Below are 17931 nucleotides of genomic sequence, written 5' to 3'. Positions count from 1 at the left end.
CTAGTCATTCAGGAGCAAGTTGTTTAATTTCCATGTGTTTGTATAGTTTCCAAAATTCATCTTGTTACTGATTTCTAGTTTTAGTCCACTAAGTCAGAGAGGATATTTGACATAGTTTCAATTTTTTTGAATTTTTGAAGAATTGTTTTGTGGTCTAACGTAGTTTATTCTTGAATATGATCAAGAATACTCATTCTTGCTGAGGAGATGAATGTGTAGTCTGCAGCCATTGAATGAAAAGTTCTGTAAATATCTATTAGATCCTTTTGGTCTACATTGTAGAGTAAGTTTCATGTTTCTTTGTTGATTATCTGTCTGGAAAATCTGTTCAATGCTGAAAGTAAGGTGTTGAAGTCTCTAGCTATTAATGTAATGGGGTCTATTGCTCTCTTAAGCTCTAATATTTGCCTTATACTTCTGGGTCCTCCAGTATTGGGTGTATATATATTTATAAATGTTATATCCTCTTGCTGAATTGACCCCTTTATCATTACATAATGGCCTTCTTTTTTCTCTTTTTATAGTTTGTCCTGAAATCTATTTTGTCTGATATAAGGATAGCTATTCTTGCTCTTTTTTGGTTTCCATTGGCATGGAATCTTTTTCCATCTCTTTATTTTCAGTCTACATGTGTCTTTCTTTTTTTTTTTTTTTGAGACAGAGTCTCGCTCTGTCGCCCGGGCTGGAGTGCAGTGGCCGGATCTCAGCTCACTGCAAGCTCCGCCTCCCGGGTTGATGCCATTCTCCTGCCTCAGCCTCCCGAGTAGCTGGGACTACAGGCGCCCGCCACCTCGCCCGGCTAGCTTTTTGTATTTTTTTTAGTAGAGACGGGGTTTCACCGTGTTAGCCAGGATGGTCTCGATCTCCTGACCTTGTGATCCGCCCGTCTCGGCCTCCCAAAGTGCTGGGATTACAGGCTTGAGCCACCGCGCCCGGCCCAGTCTACATGTGTCTTTACAGGGGAAGCGTGTTTCTTGTAGAAAACATCATTGGGTTTTTGTTTTTGTTTTTGAGATGCGGTTTCACTCTTGTTGCCCAGGCTGGAGTGCAATGGTGTGATCTCGGCTCACCGCAACCTCTGCCTCCCAGGTTCAAGCAATACTCCTGCTTCAGCCTCCCAAGTGGCTGGGATTACAGGCATGTGCTACCATGCCCAGCTAATTTTGTGTTTTTAGTAGAGGCGGGGTTTCTCCATGTTGGTCAGTCTGGTCTTGAACTCCCAACCTCAGGGGATCCACCCGCCTTGGTCTCCCAAAGTGCTGGGATTATAGGCATGAGCCACTGCACTCAGCCTTTTAAAAAAAAATCTATTCAGTCACTCTGTCTTTTTTGATTGGAGAGTTTAGTCCATTTACATTCAACGTTATTATTGATAAATAAGAACTTACTCCTGCCATTTTTAATTTGTTTTCTGGTTGTTTTGTGGTCTTCTCTTCCTTCTGTCCTTCCTTCCTGCCTTCCTTTTTGTGAAGGTGATTTTCTCCGGTGGTATGTTTTAATTTCTTGTGTTTTATTTTTGTCAGGTTACCATAAGGCTTGCAAATAAGATCTTATAACTCATTATTTTAAACTGATGATGTCTTAACACTGATTGCGTAAACAAACTAACAAATTAACAAAGAGAAAACTAATCAAAACTCTAGGCTGGGTGCAGTGGTTCATGCCTGTAATCCCAGCACTTTGGAATGCCAAGGTGGGTGGATGACCTTAGATCACCTAAGGTCAGGAGTTTGAGACCAGCCTGGCCAACATGGTGAAACCCTGTCTCTACTAAAAATATAAAAAATAGCCGGGCGTGGTGGTGCATGCCTGTGATCCCAGCTACTCATGAGGCTGAAGCAGGAGAATTGCTTGAACCTGGGAGGTGGAGGTTGCAGTGAGCTGAAATTATGCCACTGCACTCCAGCCTGAGTGACAGAGCAAGACTCCATCTCAAAGCAGAAACAAAAACTAAAAGTTCTACATTTTAATTTCATTCCCGTGCTTTTTAATTTTGTGTTGTTTCTATTTATATCTTATACTGTCTATGTCTTGAATAGCTGTTGTAGTTATTCCTTTTTATAGGTTCTTTTAGTCTTTCTACTCAAGGTATCAGTAGTTTAAATCTCTCTCTTTACCTCCTCTTTAAGGCCAGTAGCTCTTAGATTTGCCATTTTGTGGCCATTTTTTAGATCTTCATTCTTTTCTATTATTTTTTTCTTTACTCTCCCCTAACTGTATTTTCTTTCTTTTCTATTTTTTTGAGGCAACATCTCACTCTGTCACCCAGGCTGGAGTGCAGTGGCATGATCTCCGCTCACAGCAACCTCCACCTCCTAGGTTCAAGCGATTTTCACGCCTCAGCCTCCCAAGTAGCTGCGTGTGCCACCATGCCCAGCTTATTCTTTCTATTTTTAGTAGAGACAGGCTTTCACTGTGTTGGCCAGGCTGATCTCAAACTCCTGGCCTCAAGTAAGCCACCCACCTTGGCCTCCCAAAGTGCTGGGATTACAAGTGTGAGCCATTGCATTTGGCCCAGGACTATATTTTCAAATAACCTGTCCTCAAGCTCACTGATTCTTTCTTTTGCTTCATCAATTCTGCTGTTGAGAGACTGTGATGCGTTCTTTAGTATGTTAATTGAATTTTTCAGGTCCAGGATTTCTGCTTTTTAAAATTATTTCAATATCTTTGTTATATTTGGCTGATAAGATTCTGAAATCCTTCTCTTAAATTTCTTTTTTTTTTTTTTGAGACGGAGTCTCGTTCTGTCACCCAGGCTGGAGTGCAGTGGCGTAATCTCAGCTCACTGCAAGCTCTGCCTCTCAGGTTCATGCCATTCTCCTGCCTCAGCCTCCCGAGTAGCTGGGACTACAGGCGCCTGCCACCTCGCCCGGCTGGTTCTTTTTTTTGTATTTTTTAGTAGAGACTGGGTTTCACCGTGTTCGCCAGGATGGTCTCGATCTCCTGACCTCATGATCCGCCCGTCTCGGCCTCCCAAAGTGCTGGGATTACAGGCTTGAGCCACCATGCCCAGCCTTTCTCTTAAATTTCATTGAACTTCTGCAAAACAGCTGTTTTGAACTCTTTGTCTGTAAGGTTATATAGCTCTGTCACTCCAGGATTGGTCACTGGTGCCTTATTTCGTTCATTTGGTGAGGGCATGTTTTCCTGTATGGTCTTGATCTTTGTGGATGTTCACTGATGTCTAGGCATTGAAAAGTTAGGTATTAATTGTAGTCTTTGAACAATGTACTTGTTTGTACCCATCCTTCTTGGGAAGGCTTTCCAAGTATTCAAAGAGAATTGAGTGTTGTGATCTAAGTCTTTGGTCATGCAGTACATATCTGCATTGGGGGACACCCCAAGCCCAGTAATGCAGTGACTCTTGCAGACTTGTGGAGGTACTGCTTTGATGGTCTTGGGTAAGATCTGGGAGAATTCCCTGGATTACCAGGCAGACTCTTGTTCCTTCTCTTTCTTTTGCCCAAACAGTCTCTCTCTCTCTTTGCTAAGCTGTCTGGAGGTGGGGGTGGGGTTACACAAGCCCCTCTGTGGCCACCACCACTAGGACTGCACTGGGTCAGACCCAAAGCTAGCACAGCACTGGGTCCTGCCCAAGTCCTTCAGTGACCACTGCCTGGTTACTGCCAGTGTTCACTCAAGGCTCAAGGACTGTACAGTTAGTGGGTAGCAAATTCAGCCAGGCTTGTGGCCTTCCTTTCAGGGTGGGAAGCTCCTCACCAGCCCGGGGCAGGTCCAGAAATTCTATCCAGGAACCAGGGCCTGGAGTCAGAAACCTTAGAAATCTACCTGATGCTCTATTCTACTGAGACCAAGCTGGCACCCAAGCTGCAAGATAAAGCCCTTCTCTATTTATTTATTTATTTATTTTTCTGGAATGTAGTCTCACTCTGTCACCCAGGCTGGAGTGCAGTGGCATGATCTCAGCTCACTGCAACCTCCGCCTCCTGGTTCAAGTGATTCATTCCCCTGCCTCAGCCTCCTGAGTAGCTGGGAGTACAGGCATGCACCACCATACCTGGGTAATTTTTGTATTTTTAGTAGAGATGGAGTTTCACCATATTGGTCAGGCTGGTCTTGAACACCTGGCCTCAAGTGATCCACCCACTTCAGCCTCCCAAAGTGTTGGGATTACAGGCGTAAGCCGCCGCACCTGGTCCCCTTCTCATTCTTGCCTCTCCTTTGTTCAAACTGAAGGAGTCTCTCCTTGTGGGCACCACTGCCCCAGACCCATGGCAAATACTGCCTGGCTACTACTAATGTTCATTCAAGGTCCAAAGACTCTTCAGTCACCTTGTGAATGCTGCCAGGCCTGCGTCTCTCCCTTCAGTGAAGTAGACTCCCCTCTGGCCTAGGGCAAGTCCAAAAATGCCATCCAGGAGCCAAGACCTGAAACTGGGGACTCCTGAAGCCCACTTGGTGCTCTACCTCACTATGGTTGAGCTGGTACCCAAGATGTAAGACAAAGTCCCCTTTACTTTTCCATTTCCTTTTCTTAAGCAAAAGAAGTCTCTGCTCATGGTCATCACAGCTGGGAATGTAGTGAGTCACACCTGAAGCCAGCATGGCACTGGGTGTCACCTAAGGCCTGCATCAAATACTACCTGGCAGCCACCAAATGTTTAATCAAGGCCCAAGGGCTTTTTTTTTTTTTTTTTAATGGATTTTTGCTCTGTTGCCCAGGCTGGAGTGCAGTGGTGTGATCTCGGTTCACTGCATCCTCCACCTCCTGGGTTCAAGTGATTCTCACGCCTCAGCCTCCTGACAGCTGGCATTACAGGCGCCTGCCACCATGCCCAGCTAATTTTTGCATTTTTAGTAGAGACAGGGTTTTGCCATGTTGGCTAGGCTGGTTTTGAACTCCTGACCTCAGGTGATTCGTCCACCTCGGCCTCCCAAAGTGCTGGGATTACGTGCATGAGCCACCGCACCCAGCCAAGGCCCAAGGGCTCTTTAATCAGCAGATGATGAATCCTGCCAGGACAGTGTCCTTCCTTTCAAGATAGCAGGTTCCCTTCTGCCCCAGGGTGTGTATAGAAATATTTTAGGGAGTTAGTGTCTGAAATGGGGGCCTTGTGACTCTGCCTGATGCCCTGTTGTGACTGAGCTATTATCCGAGTTGCAAAACAAAGTCCTTTTTACTCTCGCCTCTCCTCTCCTCAAGCAGGAAGAAGGAGTAACTCTCCCAGAGTTACGAGCTATGCTGCCTGGGATGTGGGGAGGAGTAGTACAAGCACTCTCTTGGCCACCCCAGCAGATGTCTCACTAGGTCATATGCATCCCAGGTCCACCGGCTTCAAGCCTAGCACAGCACCAGAACTTGCCCAGGAATTGCAGTCTTTGTGGCCTAAACTGCATTTCGAGTTTATTTAGGGTCCCAGAGTGCTTTAGCCCACACTGTCGGGGCTAGCTGGAACTCAGGTTCAGACCACTGTGATGGGCAATTCATTCCCTTTGGCTAGTGCTGGTCTAAATGCTTCTTCCACAGGCACTGACTGAATTCTGCCCTGTGTGGCTTTCCACGGTAGTAGGCAGCACTGAGTTCCAAATCTGTGCACCTGGGGGAGTGCAGTGATTGTGGAATGCAGAGTCCCACAATCACTGCACTCCCCAGGTGCACAGATTCTCTCTCTGCACCACGTACGTGGCTGCTGCCACTGCCTGGGAATGGAAGAGAGTGATGTTGGCAATTCTAGACTCTTTTCTTCCCTCTTCAGTGGCTCTTTCCTTGATATGATGTTAAAACCAGGTACTGTGATTGCTCACCTGATTTTTGATTCTTATGAAGGTGCTTTCTTGTATGGATAGTCATTCAATTTGGTGTTCCTGCAGGGGGAACTGGAGGGTTCTATTTGGCCATCTTGCTTCTCCTCCTCCTAAGACTTTTTTAACATAACTTCCTTGAAAGATGAATTTTTCCCCTCCAGATACATGTCCTGAAACTGAACAAAATGGAACTGTTACCATTTCATGCTGATGTGGAGATTGGCCAGATTATAGAAATCCCCATTGCAATGTATCACATAAATAAAGAGACCAAAGAAGCCATGGCATTCACAGACTGCTCTCATTTATCCTTGGATCTGAACATGGATAAACAAGGAGTCTTTACTCTTCTCAAAGAAGGTAAAAGTAGCCTTTTTTAATCTTCTCCTTCCTTTCTCTTTGTTTATTTATCTTTAACTCTGCCACTGTGACAGAGTACTTTCTTTATCTTTAAGGAAGCAATCAACAATTCAGAAACTACCAACTGTAGTCTAAATGCACATATTACTTTCCTTTATAATACTTTATTTTGTCATATGCCTTATAGTAAGTGTTATACTCCTCATTTTACAGATGTAGAAACACAGGCACAGAAATTGAACAACACTGTGGCTGGACAATATCAGTTTTTTGTTTTTTTGTTTTTGTTTTTTGAGACAGTGTCTCGCTTTTGTCACCTAGACTGGAGTACAGTGGCATGATCTTGGCTCACTGCAACCTCCACCTCCCAGGTTCAAGTGATTTTCCTGCCTCAGCCTCCCAAGTACCTGAGATTACAGACGCCCACCATCATGCCCGGCTAATTTTTGTATTTTTAGTAAATATGGGGTTTCGCCATGTTAGCCAGGCTGGTCTTGAACTCCTGACCTCAGGTGATCTGCCCACCTTGGCCTCCCAAAGTGCTGGGATTACAGGCATGAGCCACTGCGCCTGGCCAGTTTTTATTTATTAATTTATTATTATTATTATTATTATTAGAGACAGGTTCTCACCGTGTCACCCAGGCTGGAGTGCAGTGGTGCAATCATAGACCATTGTAACCTTGAACTCCTGGGCCCAAGCTGTGCTGCTCTCTCAGCCTCCCAGGTAGCTTGGATTACAAGTGCAAGGTCAATATCAGATTTTAGTTCACAGTAAGGTTTTCCATTTCTAGCCTCAAGCTCTTTTCTTCTTTCTTTCCCTAATATATATATCATATGTCTTTCTAAGAGGAATGTAGAGCCATTTAATATATGCATACATTCAATTTATTAAAAAAGGATAAAATATCTTTCTAATAGAACAGAAAATCTGAATAAAGGTCAACATCCTTTCCTGCTATTGAACTTCATATTTGATCCTGATCCCCATTGTTTTTTCATTAATATAATGGCAGTAGTAGCATCTGAGATTTGCTCAGCATTTACTCTTTGCTAAGCTCTGTTCTGAATAATTTTTATACCTTAACTGTTTAATTCTTACATCTGTAAGCTTGGTATCAAATTGGACTTTTGCTTTGCCCTTGTTCATTATACTACATGCATACATATATACATAACCTCACTCCCAGGTTCAAGTGATCTTTCCCCTCTTCTCAGAGTATTTTAATTTTTAGCCTCTTATTTCCTATGTAGGACAACAAAATCCTCCTGACCATTCTTACCTCTGATCATCATGGCTATCAGATGGATCTTTATGAACTCAACTTTGGTATTAGTTTTTCTGCTCAAAAATTTTGAGAGACTTCTCATTGTCAGTGGAATGGAGTCAAAATCCTTTTAGTTTGGTATTCAAGAGCCCTCTACAATATAACCCAACCTAGTTTTCATGATTTCTTTTTTTTTTCTTTTTTTTTTTTTTTTTTTTGAGATGGAGTCTGGCTGTGTCGCCCAGGCTGGAGTGCAGTGGCCTGATCTCGGCTCACTGCAAGCTCCGCCTCCCGGGTTCACGCCATTCTCCTGCCTCAGCCTCCTAGTAGCTGGGACTACAGGCCCCCGCCACCACGCCCGGCTAATTTTTTGTATTTTTAGTAGAGACGGGGTTTCACCATGTTAGCCAAGATGGTCTCGATCTCCTGACCTCGTGATCCGCCCGCCTCGGCCTCCCAAAGTGCTGGGATTACAGGCTTGAGCCACCGCGCCCGGCCTAGTTTTCATGATTTCATACTTTTGCTTCATATATGGTTCTAGCGAAATTAACTACTTTATGTATTTATTTTTATTTATTTTTTGTTTTGTTTTGTTTTTTTGAGATGGAATCTCACTCTGTCACTCAGGCTGGAGTGTAATAGTGCAATCTCGGCTCACTGCAATGTCCACCTCCAAGGTTCAAGTGATTCTTGTCCCTCAGCCTCCTGAGTAGCTGGGACTATATGCACGTGCCACCACACCTGGCTAATTTTTGAATGTTTTAGTACAGACAGGGTTTCACCATATTGGCCAGGCTGGTCTCGAACTCCTGACTTCAAGTGATCTGCCCATCTCAGCCTCCCAAAGTGCTGGGATTACAGGCGTGAGCCACCATGCCCGGCTAAATCAACTACTTTAAATTCTCTCATATATATTTGTCATATTCTCATTTATATCTCATTTGTATTTCTTTGTTCATTCTGTTTTCTCAGCCTGAGATACTTTAAACTTTCCTCGATCTCTCCAGCTTGAAATAATCTTACGATTTTCTAGACTTCTATAATACTTATCACTTTCTATTAATGTTTTAAGTGAATTATTTACATTTTCACTTTCCCCTTGAAACTATAAATGCTTCAGGTCAGGATCTTTGCTCATATATATATATTCCTACTGTACATATATCTGTGTCTTATATATGTCTCTCAATAGAAAGAACAGATATCAACTTGATATAAAGGGCCTAATTGTTAATTAAGAGATCAAGATGGGTTTTGTTTGTTTGTATATTTGTTTGTTTTTAACAGTCTCACTCTGTCACCCAGGCTAGAGTGCAATGGCATGTTTTGGCTCACTGCAACCTCCACCTCAGGAGTTCAAGCAATTCTCCCTGCCTCAGCCTCCTGAGTAGCTGGGATTACAGGCATGCACCACCACTCCTGGCTAATTTTGTATTTTTAGTAGAGATGGGGTTTCTCCATGTTGGTCAGGCTGGTCTCGAACTCCTGAGCTCAGGTGATCCACCTGCCTCGGCCTTCCAAAGTGCTGGTATTACAGGCATGAGCCACCGTGCCTGACCCAAGATGGTATTTTTAATGTATTAAAATTCTTATATTTTTGTAACTTAATTTCCTTAAAACTAACTGCTTGTGGCTGGGTGTGGTGGCTCATGCCTGTAATCCCAGCATTTTGGGAGGGTGAGGTGGGTGGATCACAAGGTCAGGAGTTTGAGACCAGCCTGGCCAACACAGTGAAACCCCGTCTCTACTAAAAATACAAAAAATTAACCAGGCATGGTGGTGGGTACCTGTAATCCCAGCTACTCAGGAGGCTGAGGCAAGAGAATTGCTTGAAGCTGGGAGGCAGAGGTTGCAGTGAACTGAGATTGTGCCATTGCACTCCAGCCTGGGCAACAACAGTGAGACTCCATCTCGAAAAAAAAAAAAGAAAACTAACTGCTTGTTACCCCACTGAAATCATATTTGTTTTGTTTTGTTTTTTTAGGTAAGGTCTTACTCTGTTGCCCAGGCTGGAGTGTAGTGGTACAATCACGACTCACTGCAGCCTCAACCTTCTGGGCTCAAGCAATCCTCCTTCCTTAGCCTCCTGGGTAACTGGGACTACAGGTGCACATCACCATGCCTGGCTAATTTTTAAAATATTTTGTAGAGACGGGGTTTCACCATGTGTTTCAGGCTGGTCTTAAACTTCTGAGCTAGAGCAATCTGCTTACCTCGGCCTCCCAAAGTGCTGGGATTACAAGCCTGAGCCACCACACCCTGCCAAAATCATGGTTTTTGATTCACAGGTATTCAAAGACCTGGACCAATGCATTGTTCCAGTACACATATTGCAGCTAAATCTCTCGGCCATACTCTGGTAACAGTAAGTGTGAGTGAATGTGACAAGTACTTGGAGAGCAGTGCTACATTTGCTGCTTATGAACCCCTAAAGGTAAGATATTTCATGGTAAGGAACTGGCATTTCTTTTAATGGACTCAACTATGTCCGCTTATGGGCTTGCTAGTTATCTATGGTCTCTACTAAGGATCAATGACATTTATGTTCTCTTTACTTGCCACTCTTTTGTTTTTAGATCTGCAGCTGTCTCCTCAAACCTGTCTCCAGGGAGTTTACTCCCTCACAGGAATATCTTTAAGTTGTATCAGAAAGTTTTAGATATTTCCCTTTCTTCTTTTTTACTGAGGTACAAAATATGTACAGAAAAGTTCATAAAGTACGCTCATCTTAAAGGTGTTATCTGAATTTTTACATGCACATATATCTCTGTAAATACCAAAATTAGTATATTAGCATACTCCCTTTTGAAGAACTCTGAAAGATAATTTCTGTCCTATGGAAGGAAGTCAATCATCTTTTACCCTATCTACTTATGGATTTTAAGCACAGAAGCCATTATATTGAGCCCTAAGGACTGGTTCATTATAATGGAGATAGTATGATAAGTGGTTCTGATGGCAGTGGCAGCCTGTCTGGAGCAGCTGCTGCCCTCACGCCATCTGCAGCAGGGAGATGCAGCTGGGGCTGCACACTCCGTGGAGCTGTTTGGAGCCGACACCAAGTGGGAGCACCGGGAGCCCCACTCCTTCTGAGTTGGTGGGGCAGGAGCTCCCTGGGGGCAGCTTTGGCTGCCCAAGTCATGGCTGCGGACCCAGGCCTCCTGCTCCACTGAGCAGGCAGGAGATGCACCCCTGCCCCAGCCCCACCACCTCCTTGCCATGCAACTGCAGCCACCCAAATGGCAGCTGCGGACCCAGGTGTCCTTGTACTCTTGGGGGCCCAGGAAGGCTCCTTCTGCATGCTCCCACTGCCTGGCTTCTCCCTGCTGTCAGCACCAACTGTGATCTCAGAACAAAGTTGGGCCAATGCTGGGTGCTGTCACAGTCTGGCCAGATGAGCACACGCTTGGGGCAGTTTTGACATGCCAGGCCCCTGCTGCCTTGGCCCCTCCAGACTTTGGGCACCAACAAGCATAGGAGGGAAGCCAAGGGAGAGCTGAGGGGAGCTCAGCACTGGCCTGCAGGTGCCCCTTGGCACCTACAGCCTGGGTGCCATGAACAGCAGTAGGAGGCAGACAGGTTCCTGGGCAGAAGGTGCAGTCCCTGGTGAGGCCCTACCTTAAGGCCAGGCAGGGCCTGAACGCTGGGGTCCAGGCTGCCAGTCCCGCAGACCAGAGTGGGAACTTGTGATGCCTTTTCTGGGCCCACCCATGGCTGCCCATGGACCAATCAGTGTAGACTTCCTCCTGTTTGATGCCCATAAAAGCTCCAGGCTCAGCCAGAGCTGGGCAGATGTTGGACAACCAGCTGCAGAGAGGAGCTACCAACTCCAGGGCCTCCTCTCTTCTGAGAGTTGCAGACACTGGGATGACCAGCAGCAGAGAGGTACTACCCACTCCAGGGCCTCCTCTGAGCTATTCTGTTACTCAGTAAAGCTCTTCTTCACCTTGCTCACCCTCCACTTGTTCTGTGTACCTTATTCTTCCTGGATGCAGGACAAGAACTTGGGACCTGCGCAATGGCAGGGCTGAAAGAGCTATAACAAAAACAGGGCTGAAACATGCCCCTTGCTCACCACGTCGTGGGTGAAGAGAAGAACTGCGACTCTTCAGGGAGCCGAGACCTGGGAGCTCCCCAAGCCAGGGCTGTGACTCCCACTTTGGGGCCCTGTGGTTCCTGGAGTCTCCAAGCTTCCAGGCACCACTGTGTTCCCCAGTGGCATCGTGGAAGCTGCTTGCAGTGCACCTGATCTAGCCACAGGCTTGCAGAGAGCCAGTGCCCATGCCAGCACCTGGAGCTACCTGTCCCACTACAGCAACTGGTGTGCCTGACTGTGTGCAGTGGCTGGACCCCATGCTCACTCACTCACACACCTGTTGCCATTCCATGTCTGGCTCACCCTTGGCAGGTGTGAGATCCAGGCTGGTAGCATGAACCAAGCACAGCCTGCCAGGCCGAGTGGATGGAACAAGCCCTGTGGGCCCAAACAAAACTTGGGCAAAAGTGCCACCCGCCACAGAGGTTTCCAGCCGGAAAAGCGACACCCCAAGGATCCTGCAACAATTCAGAATAAAAGTAGATAGAGACTGGCATGCTTTCTACATCCTATTTGATTCCAGCAGGAGCTAAAATTGGTATCTACAAGTTCTTGCTGATAGATACTGACAAATCCTGACTCAATGCCTCTTGGAATAAGGAGCACCCACAGGGAAAAATGTTAACACTAATGAAAGAAGTAAAGTAAAGTAAAAGAAAAAAGATAAATTAGCCATTCAAATCTCCATTTTAAGTTGGCCTCATTGTACATTGTGTAGCATATATATTAAATATGGGTTCAAGTATGTTTCACTAGTTCCCTTGGTGGGTGAGTCCTCCTTCTTGCCTCATTAGATGCAAGTGCTTGGCTGTGGCTCACTCTTAAGTTCCATTAGGTTTTTTCTTTCTTTTATCATTGTCCTTAGGCTTATTTTATATGTATTGAGTGTCCACAAATAGATGTCCCCTGAATGAAAGTTGTCCTTAAAGGAAAGGAAGTAAGATGATGATTTTCTTTTTTACCTAGTATGTTAGTCATGTGTCTTTCCCCTTGCCTGATGAAAAAAAAAGTTGTTTAAAAACTGTTATCTACCCTTGTTATCATTACTGTGTTTCGGTACATGGTACAGTTCTCAATTTGTCCTTTTACATTATCAGCTCAATTCAGTTCGTCTGGTCAGTTTTGGACTATACATCTAAGAAAAAAGGAATCATTTCGGTTTTGCTTTTCCAGAAAAGCCATCTATGAGACCTCTGTGTTTTTCTATTCATTTCTTCTGTCAAAAACTTTTTTTTTCTTTTCTTTTCTTTTTTTTTTCTTTTCTTTTCTTTTCTTTTTTTTTTTTTTCTTTGGAGAGAGAGTCTCACTCTGTCACCCTGGCTGGAATACAGTGGCGCAATCTTGGCAACCTCCACCCCACCGGGTTCAAGCGATTCTTGTGCCTCAGCCTCCTGAGTGGGTGGAATTACAGGTGCGCACCATGATGCCCAGCTAATTTTTGTATTTTTAGTAGATACGGAGTTTTGCCATGATGGCCAGTCTGGTCTCGAACTCCTGGGCTCAAGTGATCCACCTGCCTTGGCCTCCCGAACTGCTGGCATTACAGGAATGAGCCACCACGCCTGGCCAAAAACTTGTATGGTGCTCTGTAACATGTCTTTTTTTTTTTTTTCTGAGACCAAGTTTTGATCTTGTTGCCCAGGCTGGAGTGCAATGGTGCAATCTTGGCTCACTGCAACCTCTGCCTCCAAGTGATTCTCCTGCCTCAGCCTCCCAAATAGCTGGGATTACAAGCGTGCACCACCATGCTCAGCTAATTTTGTATTTTTAGTGGAGACGGGATTTCACCATGTTGGCCAGGCTGGTCTCAAACTCCTGACCTTAGGTGATCCACCCACCTCAGCCTCCCAAAGTGCTGGGATTACAGTCATGAGCTACTGCACTGGCCACATGTCTTTTTGTAACACTTATTGTACTCTTTACCTACTCTAAGTCTGTCTCTGCCAGATTGTGGGCTCCCCTGTGAGACAAGACTTTACTTGAATTTCTATTACTGTATCCTCATAAGTGAATATTTATTGAATTATATACACATTATTTAAGAGAATACTACCATCAGGGATAGGAATGTTCAGTTTTAATAGTACTCAATAATAAATATGACTGAACAGTTCCAGAAAAAAAGCATAGTTTGCTTACATTTTTAGAATAATTGCTTCAACTCCCTACTTTGTTTTAAAACTCTCTATTTTGTTTTAACAACTATAGTGGGAGTTGAACAATGAGAACACATGGACACAGGGAGGGGAACATCACACACCGGGGTCTGTTGGGGGGTGGGGGAGTCGGGGAGGGATAGCATTATGAGAAATACCTAATGTAGATGACGGGTTGATGAGTGCAGCAAACCACCATGGCACATGTATACCTATGTAACAAACCTGTACATTCTGTACTTGTGTCCCAGAACTTAAAGTATAATAAAAAAAAATTAGTCACTGTTGTGGACATTGTGTGCCATACAAAAATAACCTACAATTTGAGAATACTTCATTCCCCTAATGCCAGTTTCCTTATCTATAAATGGGATACAACTTCTCTATATTGAATTGAGTAATACCTATCTTGTCTACTTCTTAGCTTATAAAGTTCTTGGAGAAATATGGTGAAGTGTATAGATGTATTATTTTTATATTTTTAGGGCAGAAGTTCTTTGATACTTTAGTAAAATATCAGTTTAAAATGCTTATGCATCTTATCTTTCATTCTCTAGCCTGAAAAAAATGCTTCTGCAGTTATTTATAAGTACCTTTTCTGTGCACAACGTTGTACTAAATCCCAGTGAAGAAGAGAAATACGAAAACAAATTAGATATAAGATACTGACTCCTCTTAAGGAGTTTATATAACTAGAGAAAACAACAAAAATTATTAGATTTATACATAGCATTTGACATACATATAATAACATTAGGAAATGAACAGTGTACAAATGAATGGTACAGATAAATACTGTAAGAGCTTAGAGGGTGCAGAAGTGGTGTGGTCTAGAATGACTGGACACAAATTAATGGATAAAGTAACTTGATAGTTAGATTCAAATGATAGGTAGGATCCAGATTAGGTTGAGAAGCATTCCAAGTGAGAGGCATGGCATACATATCTCTTAATTTGGGAATTAAGTTTAACATCATTTGCAGCATATTCAGATAACTAGTGTTTCACTTTAGAAAATGATTGAATTCCCCAACCAGTCAGGGATTAATTTCTTTAAATATCTTCAGGCTGTAAATCCTGTGGAAGTGGCATTGGTGACATGGCAGTCTGTGAAGGAAATGGTATTTCAAGGGGGTCCTCGTCCATGGATCTTGGAGCCCTCCCGATTTTTTTTGGAATTGAGTGCGGAGAAGACAGAGAAGATTGGAATAGCACAAGTGTGGCTGCCATCTAAGAGAAAACAGAACCAGTACATCTACCGGATCCAATGCCTGGATTTAGGGGAACAAGTAGGAAAACAGTTTTTTATAACGTTTTCTTTAGTATAATACTCCAAATCCTTTGTATTTCCAGCCATTCCTTTTTAGATTCCACTGAATTTAGTTTATGGACTAAACAGGAAAATTCTAATTATTGATCAAAGGATTGTTTTTTCTAAAACCTTATTATCCTTAAAATGTACCCAGAGGTTTCAATTTGCTCATCCAAGAATTCCAGCAGTTCATGAACTAAACAAGATCTTTTTGTAGTAATGAGCTTATTTCACATTATTTGCAACCACATTATCATTATAATTCACTTCCTTGTTTTGTAGACTTTAGGATATTTAGTTTCCCAACTTTAAGAATTCAAGGAAGGGAAACTTTGAAGTATCATCTATGGTTAGCAATTTTGAGGAACTAATTAGATCTACACTGATAAGAATAATAAATATATTGCCCTCTATCAGTTGAATTATTTTTAATTATTTTTATTTATTTATTTAGAGACAGAGTCTCGCTCTGTTGCCTAAGCTGGAGTGCAGTGCGCGATCTCGGCTCACTGCAGCCTCTGCCTCCTGGGTTCAAGCAATTCTCATGCCTCAGCCTCTTGAGTAGCTGGGATTACAGGCACACACCACCATGCCCAGCTAATTTTTTTTTTGAGACAGAGTCTCACTCTGTTGCCCAGGCTGGAGTTGCAGTGGTGCAATCTCGGCTCACTGCAACCTCTGCTTCTGGGTTCAAGAGATTCTCCTGCCTTAGCCTCCTGAGTAGCGGGGATGACGGGTGCGCACCACCACGCCTGGCTAATTTTTGTATTTTTAGTAGAGACAGGGTTTTACCATGTTGGTCAGGCTGGTCTCAAACTCCAGACCTTGTGATCTGCCTGCCTTGGCCTCCCAAAGTGCTAGGATTACAGGCGTGAGCAACTATGCCCAGCCATTTTTATTTTTTATATAGACAGGGTTTCACCATGTTGGCCAGGCTGGTCTCGAACTCCTGGAATCAAGTGATCCACCCACCTTGGCCTCCCAAAGTGCTGAGATTACAGGCATGAGGCACTGCGCCCAGCTGAGTTTTAATTATTTTTGGAGGTACTGGTGGATTTACATAGTTTTCATTCACAGCTGTGCTGTACTTCTATCAAAATCAGTAACAAAGATTTGCAGTTTTACTGGGCTTGAGAATTCAAGGTATGACTGTGAAACAGCAAAGCTAACCAGCATATAAGGAAATCAATGTAAGATTTTAACTTGGTAAGAACTGTGCTGTAATCTATAAACTTCATTCTATTTTATTTTATTTATTTATTTTTATTTTTTAGAGACAGGGTCTCACGCTGCTGCCCAGGCTGGAGTGTAGTGGAACAATCATAGCTCACTGCATAGGTTTCTTTCTAATATTTGTAGTGAACTTTACTGTATATATAACTAGCTATTAGCAATTTCAGAGCTAATTACTTATTTTCTTCCTCAATTTTTTATTGTGGTAAAATACACATAAAATTACCATCCTTTTTTTTCTTTCTTTTTTTTTTTTTTGAGATGGAGTTTTGTTCTTGTTGCCCAGGCAGGAGTGCAATGGCACGATCTTGGCTCACCACAACCTCCGCCTCCTGGGTTGAAGCAATTCCCCTGCCTCAGCCTCCCGAGTAGCTGGGATTACAGGCATGCGCCAGTACACCTGGCTAATTTTGTATTTTTAGTAGAGATGGGGTTTCTTCATGTTGGTCAGGCTGATCTCGAACTCCTAACCTCAGGCGATCTGCCCACCTCAGACTCCCAAAATGCTGGGATTACAGGCATGAAGCACCGCACCCGGCCTAAAATTACCATATTAATCATTTTTAAAATGTACAGTTCAATAGTATTATGTACATTCATAATCTTGTGCAGCCATCACTACCATCCATCTCTTTTCATTTTATACAACTGAAACTCTAAGGCTAGGCACAGTGACTCACGCCTGTAATCCCAGCACTTTGGGAAATCAAGTCAGGAGGATCACTTGAGGCCAGGAATTCAAGGCCAGCCTGGGCAACACAGTGAGACCCTATCCCTACTAAAAAATAAAAAATTAGCTGGGTATCATGGCAGACACCTATAGTCCTACCTACTTGGGAGGCTGAGGCAGGAGGATCACTTGAGCCCAGTAGTTTGAGGTTACAGTGGGCTATGATCTAGTCACTGCACTCCAGTCTGGGTGACAGTGCAAGATCCCGTCTCAAAAAACAAACAAACAAAACATACTAAAACTCTATACCCATTAAAGAATAACTCCTGGCTGGGTGTGGTGGCTCATGCCTGTAATTCTAACACTTTGGGAGGCTGAGGCAGGTGGATCACTTGAGGTCAGGAGTATGAGAGCAGCCTAGCCAACATGGTGAAACAAACAAACAAACAAACAAACAAAAACAACTAGCTAGGTGTGGTGGCATGCGCCTGTGATCTCAGCTACTTAGGAGGCTCAGGCAGAAGAACTGCTTGAACCTGGGAGGCAGAAGTTGTGGTGAGCTGAGATTGCGCCACTGCACTCCAGCCTGGGCGACAGAGCGAGACTTCGTTTAAAAAAAAAAAAAAAGAATAGCTCCCCATTTCCGCTTCACCACAGCCCCCGGCAACCACCAATCTACTTTCTGTCTCTAATTTTGGCAACTCTAAGTGCCTCATATAAATGGAATACATATAGTATTTTTCTTTTTATGACTGGCCTATTTCACTTAACATAATGTTCTCAAGATTTATTCACATTGTAGCATACATCAGAATTTCCTTCCTTTTAAGGCTGCATAATATTCCTTTATATATATATGTATATATAAAATATGTACATAAAAATTATATACATATATATGTATATATGAAATTTTGCAGCCGGGCGCAGTGACTCATGCCTATAATCCCAGGACTTTGGGAGACTGAGGTGGGCAGATCATTTGAGGTCAGAGAGTTCAAGACCAGCCTGGCCAACATGGTGAAACCCCATCTCTACTAAAAATACAAAAATTAGCTGGGCGTGGTG

At 43.6% G+C, this 17931-nt stretch overlaps 1 protein-coding gene across 1 annotated transcript in view; it reads left to right on the top strand.

Annotated features, from left to right (window-relative positions):
- Positions 1 to 17931, top strand: part of NUP210L (nucleoporin 210kDa-like) — a 205416-nt gene that overhangs the window by 52195 nt on the left and 135290 nt on the right. The window contains exons 12-14 of the mRNA XM_011928494.1: positions 5931 to 6129; positions 9685 to 9830; positions 14716 to 14937. Coding sequence (XP_011783884.1) covers positions 5931 to 6129; positions 9685 to 9830; positions 14716 to 14937 — 567 coding nt within the window. The remainder of the gene's footprint in view (positions 1 to 5930; positions 6130 to 9684; positions 9831 to 14715; positions 14938 to 17931) is intronic.

This window comes from Colobus angolensis, unplaced genomic scaffold (genome assembly GCF_000951035.1).
Source record: "Colobus angolensis palliatus isolate OR3802 unplaced genomic scaffold, Cang.pa_1.0 Scaffold77, whole genome shotgun sequence".
Lineage (NCBI taxonomy): Eukaryota > Metazoa > Chordata > Mammalia > Primates > Cercopithecidae > Colobus > Colobus angolensis.
Note: the sequence above shows the minus strand (reverse complement) of the source record. Positions and strands in the feature narration are given on the sequence as shown.